Source organism: Lynx canadensis, chromosome A2 (genome assembly GCF_007474595.2).
Source record: "Lynx canadensis isolate LIC74 chromosome A2, mLynCan4.pri.v2, whole genome shotgun sequence".
Lineage (NCBI taxonomy): Eukaryota > Metazoa > Chordata > Mammalia > Carnivora > Felidae > Lynx > Lynx canadensis.
Genome location: NC_044304.2, coordinates 163834988 through 163858799, shown reverse-complemented (window position 1 = coordinate 163858799; position 23812 = coordinate 163834988). Strand labels below are relative to the sequence as shown.

The window sequence follows — 23812 nt, the reverse complement described above, 5'->3', positions numbered from 1 at the left end:
GTGAGACAGGAAAACGTGTAGGAATGAAGAGACGTTATTTTGAAAGTTTCTACTGTTAATAGCTTGGATCTGTCTCCCACTTGATCTTACTGTTCTTCTGAGCCGGGGTTGGTCAGTTACATCACACAGGCCACCTGTGGCCCATTGCCTCTTTTTGTAAATGAAATTTTATTGAAATATAGCCTTGTTCTTTCATTTACATACGTCTCTTGTGGGCTTTGCCCTGCAGTGGCACCGTTGTGTAGTTTACAGGCCACGTGGCCCACAAAGTTTAGAGTATTTACATCTGACCCTTCACAAAAAAGTTTGCCGGTAACTGCTCTAAGCCATCCTGCTCTTCCTGCCCAAAGCTCTTTTCTCCATTTGGGTAAATAATATAACTTGATAGCCTATTATATAATATAATCTATATATAATATAACATAATGTATATAATTATTATAATGTATATAATTACGTATATAGTCTATAATATAATAATATAATCTTAATAATCTGTGACTAATTTAAAAGAATCAGTAGGCTAATCGAAGTAATAAATACACATGGTTGCAGATCACATAGCTTTCAAAGACTTTTGATGACTGGCCGGCCCCTGTCCTATTCTGCCTCCACACTTGAGTCCTCGCCCCAGGCAGCCACTTTTCATCTTCTTCTAGTTACGTCAGTAACTCTAAGTGCTGGTGCTTCTGCTGTATCTGTGCTAGGTTTTGTTGACTTTCTGCTGTGAATAAATAAATGCTGATTTAGCTCTTAAAATATACCCCCTATACTCCCCAACACCCTCCCAGTGTTTTCGTTGTTTCACTACATTTAGTTAATAAACGTGTTCAGTGGAGATCTAGAAAGTGTACCATACCGACTTTGGCTCAGGTCACTATCTTGCGGTCTGTGAGTTCGAGCCCCACGTCAGGCTCTGTGCTGACAGCTCAGAGCCTGGAGCCTGCTTCAGGTTCTGTGTCTCCTTCTCTCTGTGCCCCTCCCCTGCTCGCACTCTGTCTCTACGATGAGTAAAAACATTAAAAAGTGTACTATGGCTTTGTCTTTCATGGAGTTTTTTAATAGCAAAAAGAAAATAATGATTCATGATTCTGCATTAGTTTTTGTTGTTTGTTTTTACCTACTGTAGGAGCATGATTTATATAAAATTATTTTGGCAAGTAACTGTTTTTCTGGAAGAAGTTGTACCCCTTTACGGCACTCCCCTTTTCTCTCTCCTCCTCTGTGCTGGTAATTTCTAGGTCTGTTGCTGAGCTCTCCTTCAACTTCCCTGAGCTGAAGTCCTTTGTGTGTTCCTTGTTCTCTGCATCCCATCATCCCATGTCTTCCTTGTTCTTGGTATAACTCTAACTTTTTCCTCATATGTCTAAGTAACTCTGTTCGAAGAGGTATTCGGAAGCTGAAGTTTGAGTCTTTGTATGCCTGACAGGTCTACTTGTACACTTAATTGCTTGGTTACTTGCTTGTGTCTTGAAAATTATATTCCTATAGAATTGGAAGCTATTACTCTGTTGTATCCAGAATTGGACAATTTGATGCCATTTTGGTAGTTCTTTATTTAGCTCTTTTATTTTCCTTTCAGGTAGCTTTTAGACTTCCTTATTCCTCATGATCTGAATTTTTATTCTGTATTGTGACTTCTTGCCATTTCATTTTAACACAAGTACTTTGTGTCCTATCTGTAGATTCTAGTTTTTTGAGCGCTTTCATTTGGTTCCAGATTCATAATCTTACATGGTGTGGTTGGTTTGTGGAGTTTATCAGAAATATAGAAATTTTAGGGGCGCCTGGGTGGCTCAGTCGGTTAAGTGTCCAACTTCGGCTCAGGTCATGATCTCACTGTTGATGAGTTCGAGCCCTGCGTCGGGTTCTCTGCTGTCAGCTCGGAGCCTGCTTCTGATCCTCTGTGTCCCCCGCCCCCCCTTTGCCCCTCCCCTGCTCATGCACATGCGTGCACTCTCTCTTTCTGTCAAAAATAAATAAACATTAAGAAAATGTATAGAGACTTTCAAACTTTGCTGCTAACTCAGACCCTGTGCCAGAGGAGACTATACAGAGGAGTGATGAACTTCAGAAGTCCTAGCTTCACAGCTGAAAGCCTCCAAGATCATGAAATGTCCTTGGCACATATTTTCTTAGGAACTCATGTTTTAGTTTAATGTGTTAGATTTTTAAACATTGACTGTTTTAAGTTTATTTATTTATTTTGAGAGAGAGAGAGAGGGAGAGAGAGCACGCATGCGTGCACGTACACATGCGCGTAAGCCAGCACGGTAGGGGCAGAGAATGAGGGAGAGAGAGAATCTCAAGCAGCCCCCATGCTCAGCATGGAGCCCAATGTGTGGGGCTCAATCCCACAAACTGTAAGGCCATGACCTGAGCCAAAATCAAGAGTTGTACACTTAACTGACTGAGCCACCCAGGCGCCTCTAAACATTGACTTTAATATACAAGTCCTTTTGCACTGTACATGAGTTTCAGAAGTATGAATTCATGAAATGTCATAGATAGAAACTATGCCAATACATTTTCAAAACCTAAATTAACGGTTAAGGGGCAGTTTACTTGATTTCTTCAGTATCTAGTCACTACATCAATAAAGTGGACATAAATCCACAGCACAAGGTAGTTATGTGGTCTTAAAAAAAGTCATTAAAATAGGTACCATGTTCTGTTGTTCTGTCTAGCAGATAGACTTGTGAAAGCACATGAATGCGCCCACCCCAGGATTGGGCCACTGTTGGTGCTCATACGTGTTACTTGCTTGCCTCTTACCTGCTTCTTGGGACATGAGCACCACATAGCCGTTTATTTGGCATATGTGCTCATACAAAATGAGGTGTGTGTTAATGTATAAATCACCAGGATTGGTTGTGTCTTTTATAGATCACTAAAGTGGTTCTCAGCAAAGGTTGGAGGTGCCTCGAGTGCACTGTGTGCGAGGCCTGTGGGAAGGCCACTGACCCCGGAAGACTCCTGCTGTGTGATGACTGTGACATAAGCTACCACACCTACTGCCTCGACCCTCCTCTGCAGACCGTGCCCAAAGGAGGCTGGAAGTGCAAATGGTACTCTAGGATTTACCTTTCCCTCCTTGGCCTTGCAAGTGCAGAATGTTTCCACACCAGTTTTTGAAAATCAGCCACATGCACTTACGTGCGTAATACGTGTTTGCTGTGATAGATGGCACACCACTTCTCAGAAAAATTTTCAGATGTGCGTTAAATGATGTCCCCCCATTCTGTTCTTGTATAGCTTCTTGAATTACAGTAACTAAGTAAATAAACCGGAGACTTGTTGGGGGGGATTGGATTGCAGGTGCGTGTGGTGCAGACACTGTGGGGCAACGTCTGCAGGCCTGAGATGTGAATGGCAAAACAATTACACACAGTGTGCTCCCTGTGCAAGCTTGTCTTCCTGCCCTGTCTGCTATCGGAACTATCGAGAAGAAGATCTTATTCTGCAATGTAGACAATGTGACAGGTATCATGCTGCTTTTTAAAACTTTTATTCTTTTTCGCAAGCTTTTCTCTTTTAATTTTTTTTTTTTTTCAACGTTTTATTTATTTTTGGGACAGAGAGAGACAGAGCATGAACGGGGGAGGGGCAGAGAGAGAGGGAGACACAGAATCGGAAACAGGCTCCAGGCTCTGAGCCATCAGCCCAGAGCCCGACGCGGGGCTCGAACTCACAGACCGCGAGATCGTGACCTGGCTGAAGTCGGACGCTTAACCGACTGCGCCACCCAGGCGCCCCTCTTTTCTCTTTTAAATGTAGCAAAAGGAAGTTGGAAAACAACTTTCTTCGATCTTAAATTTAAGAAACAAGACCTTTCTTTACTTGCCAGAGTTTCTGTCAGCTAGAAACTACAGAAGTTTCCTGCTTTGTATCCGCAACTCCAGACTAAGGTTTTTAACTTGGGGCTTTTAAGGATTTATGAATCCCTTGAAAGTAGATGCAGAATTATTGCCTGCATATATGCATTTTTCTGTGGGGGGTTTCTGAATCTTTGATTGTATTCTACAAATGATCTGACGGATTTTATTTTCCTTGAACTACTTTTTTTTTTTTTTTTTTAAGCTCTGGATAGTAAATGTTCTCGATATTGGGTACCCGTTCCCACCCTCTCCGAGTAGTATGTGTACAGCTTCAAAATCAAGAACGCTTTGTTTTCAGTGGTGTATTATTGTGCTCTGGTAATAGTTGAGCACTGTACGTGTGATATTAGTATTATTTCATCAGTAGTACAGGATTCTCAGTACTCGCTGCCCACTAATTTGCTCAAAGGCAAGACAACTCCTTTTGTTCCTCGTTAATAGCCAGCCTCAAACACGAGAGCTGTATCTGCCCACAGGACATGCGTCCCAGGAGCACGTACACACCACACTGTTCGCAGTCTTCTGAATTCCTTCATACTTGCCCGGACTAGCTTCCTTCTCTCTCTGCTCTGTTCGGTGTATGATCAGAAAACAGTTATGCTGTCCTCCTCATACACTGTCCTTTTGCTTCCTTCCCAGTATTTCGTCTCATTCCTTTTTCTTATTCAAAGCTCCAGAAGTTTCGGTGGGTCCGTGGGCACGGTTAGGAGAAAGGGCAACGTGGGCAGGATAGGAGGAATGTGTGAGGCTTAGGGCTTTAAATGCGGCAGCTGTCCACTCCTGTGGTCGTTTTTAAAAGGAAGCCATTCTCTGTGCATTTCTGTTTCTTTCTTTCTTTTTAAATGTTCAAATACGGTCTTTTTAGATGGATGCATGCGGTTTGTCAGAACTTAAATACTGAAGAGGAAGTGGAAAATGTAGCCGACATTGGTTTTGATTGTAGCATGTGCAGACCCTATATGCCTACGTCAAATGGTAAGAAAATAACGTGAACGGCGGGTCTGTGCTCCTACACCTCACTGGCACCTTGCTGTCTTTTTGTGAAACAGTTATTTGGACAAGTATTTTATGGAAAATAAGTTATTTTTAGTTATAAATGAACTTTTATGCTCCCAACTTAATGTAGTAAAACAATTTGCTTACATAAAGAAACGGACCTAAGCATATATTATGGATATAAAACGTCATTTCGCTTTCATGCCTCGCAGTCTTGCAGTTACTGGCATGTGTAGAAATCCAGTCTGTTGCTTCGTATCTTGGCCATTTTTCCCTCCATGATGTGTGTTTCCTTTACTACTTGTCCTTGTTTTTAAAGACAGCCTTTAACTTGATTTAGTGTTTAAGTGTTTATTTCAGTAAAATGGGTAAAGGAATAGAAAATTTAGTTATGTGTAAGTCTTTGTATACTTTGCTTTTTCTGAAAAAATGACACAAATTGTTTTCATTTCAGTGCCTTCCTCAGACGGCTGCGAATCTTCACTTGTAGCACAGATTGTCACGAAAGTGAAAGAGCTAGGTAAAGTCCGAAATGCTGTTCCTTACACAGGGCGTGTAAATGCTTAGTTACTGATGTAACTGACTTGCCACATGTTCCGTGCCTTTATCCTATGAGTGTTCATTCTGAATTCCCTGATGTCGGGTATCATTCCTGTCATTGACACATATAACGTGTTCATCTTATCCAGCTTTGGTGGGACACTGTTCCTATAAATCTTAGCCAATTGGCAGTGAAACAACCACCCTTAAAGTAATCATCAACTCTGTACTTGCTTTGGTTTCATTGATATATTACTGTGCTTAGTAATGCATTAGGGGAAGAAAGGTTCTAGTTAGCAAACAGGGATTTTTTTTTTTTTTTTGGAATTAATGCAATCTATTTTTTTCTGAAATGGATCAGCTAGAGAGGTATCTTAATAGCATAGTTTTAAACTGTTGTTCTTTTTTCTAACAGTATTTGATATTGGATACTAAAACATTTGAATAGTATAGAAATTGTTGTAATAAATAGCAATTTTGTACATTTAAAAATGTGCAGGATTTCTCCTTACTTACTGCCTCTCCCTGACAGTGATTATATTGATACTTTGCTTTCTAGATGGGTTTCTCTTATGTAAATTGATCTCCCTCTTTCAGTCTGAAAAGATATTCCAGGAAAACGCTCATAGTTGAATAGCTGAAGCATTGCTTTTAGCTTCATTGCTTTCTTTCTAAACCCTTATTTTGATAATTGAGAAAAAATGCCGGGAAGATCATTTTTGAAAAACTTACAACTTCTCTGCTTAAAATCCAAAGAAGTTCAACCAATTATTTTTAGTTTTAATTGAGTACTGTTAATTATTTGTGCATTTCATAGATAATTGCTTTATAGTAGTCACATTCCCTTCACATGGGTATTTTGGAACAGTAATCAACTTAACAGTGAAAATTAAAGTGAGAGTTTTGATTTGTATCCTTGGGATATTGTAATTTTAGATCCACCCAAGACATACACCCAGGATGGTGTGTGTTTGACTGAATCAGGGATGACTCAGTTACAGAGCCTCACAGTTACAGTTCCACGAAGAAAACGGTCCAAACCAAAGTTGAAGTTGAAGATTATAAACCAGAATAGTGTGGCTGTCCTTCAGACCCCTCCGGACATCCAATCAGAGCATTCAAGAGATGGAGAAATGGATGATAGTCGAGGTAATACTAACTTATTTTCCACTGAATATGTTCACAAGAATTAAAGTACATAAAATATCTTTCAAAATATATATGTTTTATCTCAGGGTAAATTCTACTGACTTAGGTAACCCTTGATGTGACCCTTGGCCTTTCTAAGTGAGTTGTCTTCTTGGGCTTTTCAGATTCTCTTCCTTTCACATGTCCTCTAGAGCAGACTGTCGTACATTATAGAAATCTCCAGGAACACCATTTTTTTGAGGATCACAGAAGGGAAAATTCAGAGGATGCAACTCTAGTTTGCAAGGTAGCAGCTTAAACCTCAGATGCTGTGAGCTCAGATACCATGGCTAAGTTAAAGTAGCCTTGACCCATGGGTTTCTTCCTGGAAAAACCATTATTAATGTTCAAGTGTAAATTTATGTTCACAGATGTTCATCATAAACTTCTCTGTTGATGAACATCTTCTCGATCCCAGTAGATATAAAGGATTTTCTAGCTGAATCCTTGAGATGACAGAATAATTTTAGTAGTGTGCAATTCAATAGGGGTTATATTTTTGCTTATCTGAAGAAGATCACCACAAGCTTATTTCTTTTTTGATTGGTTATCTCTTTTCTACTGAGAAATAAATAATTACCTTTGCTCTATCATCCCATGTTATTCAGCAGTATTTACTGAATGCCTACTCTGTGCTGGATATTGGAAGTCATGTCAGTGAACAAAGCAGATAGAATTCTCCACTCCTAAAACTCACTTTTTAATATTAGGAGAAAAGACCATTTTAAAATACGTAACATAGGAGTGCCTGGGTGGCTCAGTTAGTTTGACTCTTGATCTCAGCTCGGGTCTTTTTAATTTTTTTAATGTTCAGTTTTGAGAGAGAGGGAGGGAGGGAGACACAGAATCCGAAGCAGGCTCTAGGCTCCGAGCTGTCAGTATAGAGCCTGACATGGGGCTCAAACTCACAAACCACGAGGTTATGATCTGAGCTAAAGTCAGATGCTTAACCGACGAGCCACTCAGGCGCTCCTCAGCTCGGGTCTTGATCCTTGGGGTCCTGGGGTGGTTCAAGCTCTGCGTTGGGCTCTGTGATCGTCATGGAGCCTACTCAAAAAATAGATACATGCGTGTGTGCGTGCGTGTGTGTGTATCTCATAATAAACGAGTTATTAAAATGTGTTTGGCAAGTGCTGTAGAAAGCTAGCATTGGAATAAGAGGAATTGGTAGTGCATATGGTGACGTGAGGCATCAGATGAACTGAAAGCAGTATTTGAGCACAGACTTTAAAGAGGCGAGTGGGCTACTTGGTTACCTGAGGGAAGAGCATCCCAGATGGCGGAGAAAGCTGTTGCACAGGCCGAGAGTAGGAGTGTGCCTAGCATGTTTGAGGAATGTGAAGACCAGTGTGTCCAGCAGTGAACAAAGGCGACAGTAGGAGGTGATGAGATCAGAAGTCTAGCTATATTACAAAGATGTAATCATCAGGACAGTGTGGCATTGGCACAAAACAGACACATAGACCAATGCAACAGAATAGAGAACCCAGGAATGGAAACGGGACAGAGACCTGCAAAAGAATGAATCTGGACCACTTTCTTAAACCAGACACAAAAATAAATCCAAAATGGATGAAAGACCTAAATGTGAGACAGGAAGCCATCAGAATCCTCGAGGAGAAAACAGGCAGCAACTCTTTGATGTTGGCTACAGCAGCTTCTTACTTGACACATCATCAGAGGCAAGGGAAACAAAAACAAAAATGAACTATTGGGATCTTATCAAGATAAAAAGCTTCTGCACAGTGAAGGAAACAATCAGCAAAATTAAAAGGCAAGTCACACAATGGGAGAAGATATTTGCAAATGACAGATAAAGAGTTAGTATCCAAAATCTGTAAAGAACTTATCAAACTTAACACCCAAAAAAACAAATAATCCAGTGAAGAAATGGGCAGAAGACATGAATAGACACTTTTCCAAAGAAGACATCTAGTTGGCTAATAGATACATGAAAAGATGCTCAACATCACTCATCATCAGGAAAATACAAATCAAAACCACAATGGATACCACCTCACGCCCGTCAGAATGGCTAAAATTAACAACTCGGGACACAACAGATGTTGGCGAGGATGCGGAAAGAGAGGAACCCTTTTGCTCTGTGGGTGGGAATGTTTGAAACTGGTGCAGCCATTCTGGACGATGGTATGGCGGTTCCTCAGAAAGTTAAAGTAGAACTACCCTATGACCCAGCAATTGCACTATTAAGTATTTATCTAAAGGATACAAAAATGCTGGTCCGAAGGGACACATGTACCCCAATGTTTATAGCAGCACTGTCAACAATAGCCAAAGTATGGAAAGAGCCCAAATGTCTGTTGACTGATGAATGGATTAAGAAGATGTGGTATATACATACAATGGACTATTACTCGGTGATGAAAAAGAATGAAATCTTGCCATTTGCAACAACGTGAATGGAACTAGAGTGTATAATGCTAAGTGAAATAAGTCAGAGAAAGACAAAAATCGCATGATTTCACTCATATGTGGACTTTAAGAAACAAAACATGAACATAGGGGAAGAGAAGGAAAAATAAGATAAAACCAGAGAGGGCGGCAAACCATAAGAGACTCTTAAATCCAGAGAACGTGAGGGTTGATGAGGATGCGGGGGGAGATGGGTTAAATGGGTGATGGGTATTAAGGAGGGCACTTGTTGGGATGAGTACTGGGTGTTCTGTGAAGTGATGAATCACTGGGTTCTACTCCAGAAACCGATACTACACTGTATGTTAACTAACTTCAATTTAAATAAAAAAAAAAAAAGTCGTCGTCGTAAAGGAGAGAGGAGGCAAGACTGAGTAGGTCATACAGAGTCATAAGGCAATGCTTGAGCTTGTGGATGGAGGTAATCGGAGGTTACTGAGCGAATTGTGGTTTAATCTTACTCATATTTTATTAAAAAAAAATTTTTTTAACACTTACTCATTTTTGAGAGTGAGAGAGACAGAGCATGAGCGGGGGAGGGGCAGAGAGAGAGGGAGACACAGAATCCAAAGCAGGCTCCAGGCTCCCAGCTGTCAGCACAGAGCCTGACGCGGGGCTCGAACTCATGAACTGCGAGATCCTGACCTGAGCCGAAGTCGGACGCTCAACCGACTGAGCCACCTAGGCACCCCATAATCTTACTGATGTTTTAAATGGAACACCCGGTTGTAATGTGAATAGACTGTGAGGTCTAAGAGTTGTGGCACCTAGATCAGTTAGGAAGGTGCCACATTTGTGCAGGTCAGAGAGAATTGTGGCTTAGCATCATTGTGTCTTTTATCAGTTAGTCCTCACATTTTCTTTGCAGTAGGTTGTGTGTGGTTGGGAGAAAAACTTCCTGATGCTTCTGTGTAACTGATGTTCAAATCCTGTTAAGCAGAAAATTTGATTTTAAAGTTTCGGGGCTTGTGAAGAAATAGTCTGTGTATCTGGGAGGAATTGATCAGATTACCATCCACCAGAGCACAGTGAAGAATTCTAGTGTCTAAGGACAGTGGGAAACCTGAAAAATGGCTCCACAGTTACTTAAATCTGGGAAATGCTGCATTTCACAGAATTTGGAAGATTGCTTGACAGTACACATTAATTTCCAAAGTATGAGATTATAGAGCCTTTTAAAAACGTGGCAGAACTGCAACAAAAAGGCCTGAGAAGGTTTTCCCTTCGACGACTGTTGCATAGGACAGCGTTCAGGGAAATGATGGGCATGTCTTCAGCGTGTATCTTCCAGATTGGGTCCCTTGAAGGCGTGTCCCCTTGAAAGTGATTTTCTACGTGATGTCACACATAAGTACATCCTAGGTCCACGAGCCCACAAAGTCCACACACATTTGTGATGCCCCTGGAACGTTGTAACAGCACCTTTTCCTTGTAGCTTTTGTCAGCTCTTTGCTCTTCGGATAAATGGTTCTTCAGGAAAAATAAGTCATGAACGGTCATCTTAGCACATCAACAACAAATTCCTTGTGCAACAGAGGCAGACTTTTTTCTAATTCACTTACTAGTATCTGGAAACCTTGTTCACAGGCGCGCGCGCGCGCGCGCACACACACACACACACACACACACACACACACACACAAATCCCAAATCCAAAGAAAATGGAAACACTGTGTTGTGTCTCAAGGGTGGGAACACAGTGCCCCAGTATAGACCTTCCCAGTGTGAAAGGACGGATGTCTGGGGGTGTGAGCCTAAGGTTGTATTTAGGCTCCAGAAGGCAAAGGATGGGGGGTGGAGGGATAGAGTGGAGCCAGGAATGGTAGTAAGTAGTGGAGGGAGAGAAGCAGCAGCAAGTGGCTAGGTCATTACTGCCTGTAATGTTATCGCTAATCCTCTTAACTTTTTGATTTGTGGACAACTCATACATTCACATGGTTTAAAACTGAGAAAGAATTAAGGGTAAGCAGTGAAAAGTGTCCCTCTCTCCCCTGTCCTCATTTTTGGATGGAGAGTTTTCGGTAACTAGGTAATATTCCATTACAGCTATAGTTGGAGCTCAGAAGAGCGTTCTAGGCTGCAGAGACCGTCTTGTGGTCCTGAGCCGGAAGATGTAATTGAAGGCAAAGGGAAGATTTTTTAAGTGCAAACTGACTTGTAGTTGTCTTTCTGAGCATTCTCTGTGTGTGTTTCCCCTTCCCTGATGCTTGTGTTTCATTTCCTGAAAACAGCACGTTGAGCAACGTGAATTCTACAACCATTTGGTGCCTTTTCCATCATTTTGTCACTTTCCCCACCTACTGGATGCACAATTAGAGTGGCTCAGTGGCCACTTTGCCTTCTCTTTCCTATTACACAGGAATTAGGTATTTGGTAGATTTTTTTCCCAATTTTATCTGTGTATTTTTCTTTTTTCCAGAAGGAGAACTTGTGGACTGTGATGGGAAATCAGAATCTAGTCCTGAACGGGAAGCTGTGGACGATGAAACGAAGGGGGCGGAAGGAACAGACGGTGTGAAAAAGAGAAAAAGGAAACCGTACAGACCAGGTATCATCCTGAGCTGGACCTTTTAATGTAATCAAAACTTAGTTAATTTAAGAAAAAATGTAATATTGAGGACTCCCAAGTATAATTAAATGAACAAAATGAAATATAGGTCCTTAACTCTCCAGACTAAAACTTGAATGTCGAAATTGAAGAACTGAATGTGCATTTAGGTGGCAAATTCCTTAGGTCGGGTATGTGAATGCTTCACAAAAAATGGTTCTTTTAATACCTTATCCCAATGTTTTATTTGTACTGGGACCTTTAAGGCCGTTTGTATATTTTTCCTTTGATGCGTACTTCTGCAATTATTTTAATTTTCAGTATTCGTATTTACTATTTGTTATGTTTAAAAATTTTTTTTTACGTTTACTCATTTTTGAGAGACAGACCATGAGTGGGGGAGGGGCGGAGGGAGAGGGAGACACAGAATCCGAAGCAGGCTCCATCCAGGCTCTGAGCTGTCAGCACAGAGCCCGACGCAGGGCTTGAACTCACAGACCGTGAGATTGTGACCTGAGCCGAAGTCGGACACTTAACCGACTGAGCCACCAGGTGCCCCATATTTGTTATGTTTTGTTTTTTTTTTTTAATGTTTGTTTATTTTTAAGACAGAGAGAGACAGAGCATGAACGGGGGAGGGTCAGAGAGAGAGAGGGAGACAGAGAATCCGAAACAGGCTCCAGGCTCTGAGCTGTCAGCACAGAGCCCGACGCGGGGCTCGAACTCATGGACCCTGAGATCATGACCTCAGCCGAAGTCAGATGCTTAACCGACTGAGCCACCCAGGCACCCCTGCTATGTTCTTAAAACTTATTTCAGTGTTTGTGCAGGAGCCAGTAAGTGTATAATGTGAGGGCGATATGACAGAGTTCTTAGGCTTCCTGAATTTATAGACCAGTTCATACACGACTGATTAAATTCTGATTTCCTCCCTGCCTCAGAGGTGGAGGGACATCTCGCTTGCTTATAAGATTTTATTTGCCTTATTGGAAAAAATTACTGAAATGGTCACAATGCAGACCTTTTAGGCTTTCTTTAGGCACTTTATTCATGTCTGTTTACCAATCAGTGAGACATTAAGTCAAATCAATTCAGTCTTTAATCTTCTAGCTGCTTATATTGTATTGATAAGAGTGTTGTAAATACCTTTTGAGGTGCAAGGAAGACCTTTCTCACTGTTGTATGTATTCTGTAAGACCTCAAGAAGGTAACTTTGCTTACAGGTGGGCCACATCTGAAACAAGGACCTAGATTAGCTTCATCCAAGTCACTGCATGAAAATCACTTCATTTCTTCCTAATTTGGAGGCTTATTGCTATACATACGTTTTTAGACACTGCAAACTCCTTCTAGGAGCTAACATTTATTGTGTTTTTTTCCTTTGACTCTGCCTTCCGTGAAGGTCATCTCTGTGACTGAGGGAGCCATTAGGTCACAAAGTGGGTTCGACTTACTTTTGACTGTGTGTCAGGCTCTAGTCTATGGGCTTTACGTCTGGCAAGTTATTTAATCCTTATAATGCATGTATGAGGCGGAGTTAGATGCCATCCCTGTTTTATCATTGAGGGAACTGGGAACACTTAAAAATTAGATAGCTTGCCCAAAGTCACAGAGGAACCAGAGTTAGAATTTCTGCTTTTAATTATAGAGCTGAATGTGTCTCATGTCCAAGGGTCTTAGGTAGACACGTTACCCCTGAAGTCATACTGACTTTGTTTGGATCATCTAGTTTTGTTTATATCTTGTATTTATTCTCTGTAGCTAATGTACAAATAATTTGAAAGATGATAGTTGAGTTACTTAATATCTGCTAAATAAGTATAATTTACTGTAATATTTACTCTGATGCTGCTTAGAAGAGGAAATGGACGCAGTCTTTCTATACTCTAATAATGTCTTTTTATACCTGTTTTGTTAGTGATAAGGTAACAGTAGTTTTGACCTCTTTTAATTTGCTTATTTCAAACTCTTGTGTATAAAAATGATTATTTAAAGTAGCCCATATTGAATTTGGGAAATGCCTCAGTATTTAAGCAGTATCACCCTACTTTGAAAATACAGAGAGCAATCAGTTATTTACAAGGCTAACCAATTTCTTTTTTGGTTAGGTATCGGTGGATTTATGGTACGGCAAAGAAGTCGAACCGGGCAAGGAAAAACGAAAAGATCTGTCATTAGAAAAGATTCTTCAGGCTCTATTTCTGAGCAGTTACCTAACAGAGATGATGGTATGGTACTGATTTTGTTTAACTCCCTTTTCTTGCTGTCTCTATGGAAAGGAACCGTCCTAAATAATGCTGCAGTCACAACCTTATTGCTTCTTACTGATCATGGTTGTGAGTGCCTGTGGAGTTCATACCTATAATACAGAAATGAGGTTTCATAAAGAAAAAGATTTAAATCCAACAGAGTATATTCCTCTGAGATTTTTTTAAAACAAGTTTCTTTCTGTCTTAAGTGAAATATAAACAGGTTAGGGACCGAATCACTTAGTTAAACCAGGTGCTTCTTGATCATCTCACAAAAGGCCTTTCTTCGCCCATCTTAGCTGCTTGGTATAAAATTGGAGACTTTATTTTGTTGAAAGTGACAGGGTACTACAACAATTTTAAACCAAATTGTATAATGTTTTAGAAATATGTCTTCCAATTAATATTCTGTCATCCTCACTTAGATCCTCAAAGAACACTAAATCGTTAAGTCACAGCTTGAGAATTGGTTCTGATGAACACTTTATGTCGGTATGGTCACAGTCTGTATGCTGTACGTATTTTAAATGCTTTCTGTAGGATATGAAAAAAAGATGTTTTCAGCATGTGCACTGATTGGAGTTCTTCCATTATTAAGAGGTGGGGTTTTAACCTGTGAATTAATGAAAATTACAAATTGCATTTTTAAAAGGAAGCACTAGATGGTTTTAAAGGAGTTCCTAATATGACTGTAACAGTATGATTGTAATATAATAAGCCCTAAGAAATGTGACATGTTCGATGAGCCTGGTTTTGTGTTTTCCTTCTCTCTCTATTCTGCCGTCATAGTTTAGTTCTGTTAGGTTAGTGTTTTATCCCTTCACGTGTCGTGTCGAGAGTGATCCATTGAGTTTTTATTTTCTTATGCGTTGTTTCCCTTTCTGAATTGAATTGCTAAGTGCTAAGATACTTTATCGTTTCTCTGTAGCTTACTCCTTCCTAGTCTCAGTCCTCTGTTACTTCCTTATGTGTCTAAGTAACACAGAGCTGAAGTATTAAAGCCTGTGCACATGTGTGATTCTACAGGTGCCTCTCCTGCCCTTTCCCATAGTGCCTCATTTCGTTGTGTTTATTGTGTGACATAGATACATACATACACATAATATGTTACTTTTTATTTATGTATTTTTTTTACTGTGAGTTCATATTCTTTAGAACATTCTCTGAACTTTGTTGAGGAGTGAATTGCAGGTGGCTTCTTTCAGAGACTGCGTCTGTTACCACCAGGAACATGAGGTGCTACCACCCCAGTACTTCTTTAGCTTCAAGAATTTAGCTTCAATTCTTAGCTTGAAGGTTTTTGGTCCACCTGTATTCTGTAAATCCGGATTTCTTACATATTAGGGTTATATTGAGTTTATGAACTCTCAGGGAAGATTTTCACTTTTTGCCTTTCTACCCAGCACCAAATTCCCTGACAAGTTGACAAATTCTTCTTGGCGGTTGGTGGTGGAGAGGGGGAGGGGGAGGTGAGTGATGTATGGGGGACGAGGGGGTTGGGAGGGTGTATTTCTTGTTATGCCAACTCTGAGCATGGAATCTTTCAGGGTCTCACCTTTATCACCTTTATGGGAGGCACCTCTGGTTAATCACTATGCCGAGGAGGGAGAGGCCTTGAACTTGGTCTTCTAGTTTCCCATTGCTCAGGAGGCTCTGAAAACCTGAGCTCAAGGTCACTGCATTTTAGCAGAACTTCAGAGAGCTTTACTTGGTTCTTTGCTTAATTCTTTCTGTGGTTCCTGTCTTACCTTAATTTGTTGGTCTTTAAGGATTCTTTATTTTCTGGTCGATTACTGGTACATTTAAAAAGATAGTTAAAAAAAATGTTTATCCACCATTTGTAGTTGTTTTTAGAAGTCAGTTCCCTTACATACTCTGGCAACAAAAATGCCCGCATTGATTTTTAGGAGGGATGTACTGTTTGCCTTGGGAACATGAGCCTGTCATTTGCTCACTTATCTGCTCTAAGTAGTGGACTTACTTCTTTGCTAATTTCATAGATCAAAATTTTGTTTTATTTCCTTTTCTCTGATTGATTTTAAGATTGAGCATTCATAGCATATTTACAAGCGTTTTTGTAGGTGGTGATATGTTAGTATAATATGTACTACAAAAACCTAATTTGCAATAAATCCTTGAACTTGGAATTGCTGGATTGAAGAATACACTTTCCGAAAGACTTCTGTTGGATATGCCCAGTAAACTCTTCGGAAAGATTGTTCCTGCCTTTAGTTGCCTTTAGAAGTATAGGAGTAGCCATTTCCCCATACTCATAAGCACTGAGTACTTTTATTATTTTAATTTTTAACAAAATGTTGATGTTAAAGGAAACAGTTTGCTGCTTTGCGAGTAAGGAAATACTCATTAAGAGACAAAAGTAAACATATACTGATACTAAATAGACATGCAATGAATTTTTTATGATGCTTAAAAGTTACTAATAAACTTGCTTTGACATCTTTTTTGTGAAAAAGTGTGTCTGTCAAGTCATGTTGTATGCCTTAAACTGACATAGTATTGTACACCAATTATATCTCAATAAAACTGGAGAGAAAAAAGAAAAAGCTTGTTTGTTTATATGGATCTGTGTATGTTGGTAAGCTGTAAAGTTACTTTGGGTGGATTTGTCTGACAATATTGAACATCACATATTTATAAATGTGACTATTGTTTCAGGCTGGAGTGAGCACTTACCAGATACACTAGTTGATGAATCTGTTTCTGTTACTGAAAACACTGAAAAAATAAAGAAGAGATACCGAAAAAGGAAAAATAAGCTTGAAGAAACGTTCCCTGCCTATTTACAAGTAATATTTTGCTTTACATTATATTGTATAGTCTATTAACAAAAGAAATGTAATGTATTGAGTTTTGAAAAATAGCTTTATTTTTGTTAATGTTTTACTCGTTTTGTTTTTAATTACATATTTTAAATGCCAGCTTTAAACTGAGGGTTGATGGGGGGTGGGAGGGAAGGGAAAGGGGGTGATGGGCATTGAGGAGGGCACCTGTTGAGATGAGCACTGGGTGTTGTATGGAAACCAATTTGACAATAAATTTCATATTAAAAAAAAAAATGCCAGCTTTACCTTTCAGAAGCCCATAAAAATTAACATTTACTTTTTTGTGTTTTGGTACTTTTCAAAAAGTTCTTTTTTATCCCAGTTTTTCACTTCTAAATGTTTCATAAGACATACAAGGACATTTTGAACTGGGAAAAGCTCATTCTTCCAAAGCAGTCGCACTTGTGTGCTCCCCAAACCCACGTCCTATGGACAGTTCCAGGTTAGAGTAATTATAGTCACTGAATAAAGTTGGGTTTTTAGCAGCCAGAGTTACAGCTTTTAATAATTGGTTACCACTTTCAGAGGCCAGTGATCCAAAGTTTTAAGTAGAATTGTTTTTTGTCTTCTAAAACATACATCAGAAAAACATCCGTCAGGGTGAAGACATTCTTTGATAGGTGTAGGCTCCATGAAAATAGAAATCTTTCTGGTTTGTCCTGTAAGCGTTAAGTCACAGAGGAGCTCCAGGCCGTGTGCTGTACTGGAAAGGGCCCTGTATTAGAGATACAGGACTGAGATTCAGGTTCCCGAGCAGGGGAGTCCTCCTTCCTGGGCCTCTCTGTCTTCAGGTGTGAGAGTAGAATTGGAACAGACTATTCTTGAGTGTCTGTCCTAATGTCAGTGTCGGTGAGTGTTCCTCTGATGTGTTCCTCCCACACAATAATGGCCTACATGTTGCTCATTATTGAGCCTTTATAATGAGCCATTATAGTGGCCTCATTATTGCTTGCATTTATTTTTTTACCTTAATTTTCCAGTTGGCTCTTAATGGTTTAACTGCTTTAAAAGTTACATTTCTTCTCAGCTAATATCCAGCTTCTTCAGTTTTCTTTTTTAATGATGAGAAGTATAGGGGCGCCTGGGTGGCTCAGTCGGTTGGGCACCCGACTTCGGCTCAGGTCACGATCTCACAGCTTGTGAGTTCAAGCCCCGCGTCGGGCTCTGTGCTGACAGCTCAGAGCCTGGAGCCTGTTTCAGATTCTGTGTCTCCCTCTCTCTGACCCTCCCCCGTTCATGCTCTGTCTCTCTCTGTCTCAAAAATAAATAAACGTTGAAAAAAAAAATTAATGATGAGAAGTATAAAAATCATCTACTCATTTGAATAGTTTTTTGTTTAATAAACTTTTTGTTTAATAAACTTGTAAGCATAATATGTAGTATGTGGTAATATACATGAGTGTAAAAGTTTTTATTAGACAACTGATCCATAAGGTCAGTGTCCATTTGAGAGAGAGAGAGAACGCGCGCGCGCGAGCACTCCTGGGCACGAGGCAGGGGGGAACAGAAGATCTCCTCAACAGGCTCTGCCCTGACAGCAGAGAGCCCATTGCTGGGCTCGAACTCACAAACTGTGAGATCATGACCTGAGCCAAAATCAGACACACAACCAACTGAGCCGCCCAGGGGCCCGGAGGGCAGTGTCTGTTTTAGAGCTTGAGCCTTTAAGGTTGGAGTCTTGGGCTTGAGTATGGCCCTCCTGCCAGTTAGCGATGTGATCTCATTCCCATCGACACCTGTGTGCCAAGAAATGTTGAGAGATTAAGAATTATGTGTGTAAATACTTGTGCCGTACGTGTCGTCAGTCTTTAATAGTATGTTTTGTTTTTCCCATATTCCCTTCAAATACCTAGCTGTGTAACTTCTTTTTAACCATATAATAGTGATTGTATTGGTCAGAAAATACTCCCACCTTTATTGTTTAGATTCTCTTTAACTGCATCCTTTTTGTTGTCTTTTAATAATCCTTGTGTTGTCCCTTTTAATAATCCTTTCTTGAGAATATTGAGTAGAATACCTGCTTCTCCTCCCCCCGCCTCCTTTCCTTGATCCTTCTGTAGAGTGTGATCTTCTTTGGCTGTTTATGAACATATGAAAACTGACCATTTCATACATTGAAAAAGAGCCTTTAAAAGTAGTGGATCTGATTTCCTGATTAACTGCTGTAATCTTGATCTCCTGAACTGGTTTCCTCCAGTGTGCATCAGTAATACCTAATGGGTTTGTTTTTTCTTGAGGCGGGGGCCGGGGGGCGGGGTGGGGAGCGATATGGAGGAAGCCATTGTAATGATACTGTTTCTTGAGGTAGAGCTGTAATTTCCCCCATTGACTGGGGGAGTACATAGTGATGAAAGCCACAGGGATTCAGCAGCCATTATTCCAGTTTTTCTTTATTAATCATAACAGTGTCTAGATAAACTATAAATAATTGTGTAATCTGTCAAATAGATTTGTGTGGTCTCCTAAGACCTAGTGCTCCTGTCTACGTTAGGAGCCCCCGTAGTAGATTTAAAATCTCTGGTTGGTTCTTGGAGTCACATTGTCAAATTAGAAACCACGTGGAGCCATTCCTTTATATAAAATTAATATAAAACCATCAAATTAATAGGAATATTACAGTTTTTGATAATTAGCACTGAAATCTTCATGAGTCATTAAAAAAAATTGTTGCTAATCATGATGTCAGATTGAATACTGAAGGCATGAAATAAATGGTTTCTAAATTTTAAGATGCTCTACTCTTCAACATTTTTCCTAATGATAAAAGTATCGCTGGTATAAGAAACAAACCATCCTCTACCCAGTGGTCAGCTTTGCTGATTTTCAAATTTCTTTTTCTTTTTCCTTTAAAAATTTTTAATGTTTATTTATTTTTGAGAGAGAGAGCCAGGGAGGAAGAGGGGGCGGGGGGGGGGGGAGACAGAATCCGAAGCAGGTTCCAGGCTCTGATCTGTCAGCACAGAGCCCAGTGTGGGGCTCGAACTCACAAACCATGAGATCACGAACTGAGCCGAAGTCGGCCGCTTAACCGACTGAGCCACCCAGGCGCCCCTCAAATGTCTTTTTCATACTGAAACAGCTTGTTCATTTAAAAAATGTGAAAATTTCAAATACATCATCACCTTGATCAGGTTTCACAAATAGCTCCTTCCCCATCCCCTTTCAGAAGTTAGCATTGTTAACAGTTTGTTATTTATCCTTTCAGAACCTCTTAATTTATTATTAAATTATGAGTGAAAGTAATCTTAGTTTGTTTTTTATGTTTTGCTGGACATATCATTCAACTTGTTTTCTTTTAATTCTGTATTTCAGAGCTTTTCTTTGATAGCATAGCTCTATGTCCTTTTAAAATGTTGATGTGTTTTATAGTTTGGGTGTCTGTAATTTATTTAGTCCTATGCCTTTTGACAGACCAATTGAAGCTGTTTCCTCCTGTGGTACTATAAAAAATGCTGCAGCGAGCCTTTTCCTGTATATGTATCTTTTGCAAGAGTGTGTTAAATGTTGATTTTCTTCAAAATTGGCCCCTACAAAGGATCCCTTTTCCAGACAGACCACCTTACAGAAAATAGACTAAAGCGGAATTGTTGGGTTGAAGTGAAGTGGAGGGGGGTGGGGGGGGCGGAGTTCCAAGGGCTTCCTTTTGTCCTCTTTATTGATCCTTGAGAAGTTTTGGAGAGGTCCTTGCATTGTAAGGAACACAGCTTGAAACACTAGTCTCTAGATTAGTGGAAGTACATTGAAACGGAGAAATGTTAATATGAGTAAGTGAATGAAAAGCCAAAAGCCTTTAACAGCAGTAAATTTTGTGCACATACTATGTTTCAAATGAGTATAAAAACCCTCTTTCAGATTTATAGCATGTTAAGTCTTTAATGTGGTTATGTGAGTCAATATGAGGTTACTAAATCTACCTGAAGTATGTAAATATTAAAGCTATAGATCAAACCGTTGTGCTATTCTCTGCAAGTAATCTATAAGTATTAATAATATTTATGAAGCTTTAGTTTTTCTTATAATATGAATGAAGGTGCCAATGGTATTATAAATTTATCAATTTTTAAATTTAATTGTAGCCGAATCTCCTGGAATTATTGGATTATTGTATCTTAGTACAATTGTGTGGTTTTATATGCATAATTTTGTCTCTAGTAAAACTATAAAAATTTGTTTAAAAATAAGGGGAAATCTATATAAAAGAATTGACAGGTTATTTCTAAATTCTTTATATATTTCTATGTTCAGTTTCTGTATTCTTGAATACCAAGTTGTTGTGTTAGTTCTGCCTTGTCAAAACAGCAGAATTACCTGTTAACCCTCTTAGAACTTTACAACTAAGTCATTTTCGTATGTGCTTATCTTTACCTAGGAAGCTTTCTTTGGAAAAGATCTTCTAGATACAAGTAGACAAAACAAGCTAAGTTTAGATAATCTACCAGAAGATACGGCTCAACTTTCATATAAAACAAACATGAACACGAATTTCTTGGATCCTTCCTTAGATCCACTCCTTAGTTCATCATCAACTCCAGCAAAACCTGGAACCCACGGTATGTGGAATAATTTGCAGATGTGTTCTTCACCATATGGAATTCGTATTCCTTGTAATTAAACCCGTGAAATGCTTTAGTTTGGCCTCATATGCATTTTAAAAATCAGCCTCATTGAAGTGTAATTTGCATTCAGTAAATGCAGCTATTTTAAGTGGACAGGTCTAGAAGATTTGGTAAAGAAATTTATATGTGTAACTACCACCAAAATCAAGAGTTGCAAAGGAAAATATTCAGTTTATAACATGCTGCAGATAATGTACAGAGGTGTGTGATTTTGCCATAGTTGAGGAGTAATAAATGTAACAGTCTTTGACTTAAATTAGGTAGATTTTTGTTAATTTCATAGCCGTAAGAAATTCAAAAGAGGAAAACAAAAGAATGCTGTAGTCAGGAACTGGCTGACAGACTGTGTTAATACGGTGGAGTATGTTGTGTTACATCACAGTTTCTTACTACTGACACTTACTACTGTTTGGGTCAGAGAAGTCTTTGTTGGAGGGTGGCGCTGTGGTGCCCCGTGGGACACTTAGCACCTCTGTCCTTATGATGTCGTGATGATCAGAAATGTTGCCAAATGTCCCCTGTATTGACAACCCCTACCCTAGGTAGAGTGACTATGGGGACTATTGAAAAGCAGAAAAAGGTATGAGAAATAACATTTATAAAGTACTGTTAATGTCAACAAAGATCTAGAAGCTTAAGTAGTTCAGCATGTAGGAGTTGTGATCATAGAACTTTCCCCCACTTCCAGATTTTTGTCTCACTATCAGTTATAAATTAATGTTTTTCTGACAAGCTTCCTTTTTGCCATTAGAGTTTTTACTCAGTAAATTTTATAACTCAATTTTGAAAGTAATCTTAAGGTGACCTTTTACTGAAAGATGACTTTTATATTAAGTAGTTACGGTTCCATTAACCTGGCATTACCCTAGTTGACATGCAGTCAAAAAACTTCTTGAAATGATTAGAAGCAATCTTACCAACCCCCTTGTACGCATACAGGGTGTCCAATCTTCCTTATTGTGAGCAACAGTGAAGTTAAAGGAGTGACCTGAAGGCCATGCTTTTTATTTGTTTAATCTTGGCAGATCATTTTAATTCTGTTGTTTTCAGTACCTAGCTGCTCTTATCCATGTCTATGTATTGTTAAAATACATAATGAAAGACCTGTAGACCCTTCAAAAGGTATCTTACTATGAATATCCATTTAGATAGAAGTTACTTGCACTTGAGTTTTTATGAGGAAGAGAACTGATGCTGGGCAGAAGGCATATTGTAGCGGGAGAAAACATGCATAAGTTCACGAAGCCGCTGAGAATGCTTGGGTGACGAAGCCAAAGTGTGGAGGGCTGGAGTAGAACCCACTCTGGAACCCAGACGACACGGACATTCTCTGCAGTCGGACGACTCTTGACGGTCTAATGGGCAACTTAACTAGTCATAGCGGCTTGTTGTTGTTGGGTTTCGTTCATTGTAGTCCATTCCATCAGTTCTAATGATGTGTTGGTAGGATAGAAAATCCCTTTTTGTCAAGTGGGGTGAACTTTGAAAACGTGGTTTAAAAAAATGTTGCTTGTAATTTATGTAGTAGAATTCCGTTGGTTTAACACACACACACACACACACACACACACACACACACACACGATCCCTAAATGAATTATCCACTTGAATTTTCCTTCAGATATCTAGAGAATACACTATTGAAGTAAGCTTATTTCTCTAAACCCTTAACAAATATTTGGGCATTTCATTTACACAGGTTTTCATTTTGAAAGATTATAATCTTCTGTATGTATGAATTCTATTTGACAAGTGTTTGTTCAGTGGGACAAGACTATTTGTGTCTTACAGGGATATTTGCTCTAGAATCTTACCGTTTTTTATGGGCCCTCCCCCCTTTTTAAAGTAAAAACATAGCTGACCTGGATTAAAACATTCAGATGTACCTTAACTTAAATGACTGATGTAATTATTAAAGCTAATCGATTGTCTTACTGATGAGTCCAGAGGCCTTTGGAGAACTCCTCCACTCTTCATTATCTCACACCACACACCTGATACCATCCACAAACTTGTCTCTGCCTTCAAAATGTATCCCAAAGTCAGCCATGTCCTATCTCCCCTCTCTCTGCGGCTCTGGTGCCCGCATCACCACTTCTCACCTAGGCTTCCCATGCTGCTGGCGCTCCCCCCGCCCCCAGGCAGCCGGCACTTTCCCTGTAAGAGTCAGTCCTGTGCCCTGCGAGCCATCAGCCTTCGACCAACTTCCCGTTCTTTATATTGTGGACTAAAGCTCAGTCTTCACCATGACTTATAAACCATACATAATCTCACTTTGCTGCCTTTTTCATTTCCTATCACTCCTTCTCTCCATTACTACAGTCAACCACACTGGCCACACTTGGCAAAACCCTTCCTGCTCCAGTCTTTCCATCTGCTTTTCCCTCTGCCTGGAGTATTCGCTCTGTCTTCCTGCGTATCACTCCCTTATTCCGTTTATATTTACCCTTGGTCATGTCCTTTAAAAGGTCTTCCCTGACTACTTTATCTAATAGTTTGTCACCTCCACATCTTATTCTTA

General features: G+C 39.7%; 1 protein-coding gene across 6 annotated transcripts in view; it reads left to right on the top strand.

Moving 5' to 3' along the window:
- Window positions 1–23812, top strand: part of KMT2C (lysine methyltransferase 2C) — a 286865-nt gene that overhangs the window by 206597 nt on the left and 56456 nt on the right. For all 6 annotated transcript variants that reach the window (XM_030308867.1, XM_030308865.1, XM_030308864.1 and 3 more), the window contains 9 exons: window positions 2887–3068; window positions 3319–3483; window positions 4744–4853; window positions 5329–5394; window positions 6351–6563; window positions 11455–11583; window positions 13692–13811; window positions 16509–16639; window positions 21045–21225. In XM_030308867.1, coding sequence (XP_030164727.1) covers window positions 2887–3068; window positions 3319–3483; window positions 4744–4853; window positions 5329–5394; window positions 6351–6563; window positions 11455–11583; window positions 13692–13811; window positions 16509–16639; window positions 21045–21225 — 1297 coding nt within the window. The remainder of the gene's footprint in view (window positions 1–2886; window positions 3069–3318; window positions 3484–4743; window positions 4854–5328; window positions 5395–6350; window positions 6564–11454; window positions 11584–13691; window positions 13812–16508; window positions 16640–21044; window positions 21226–23812) is intronic.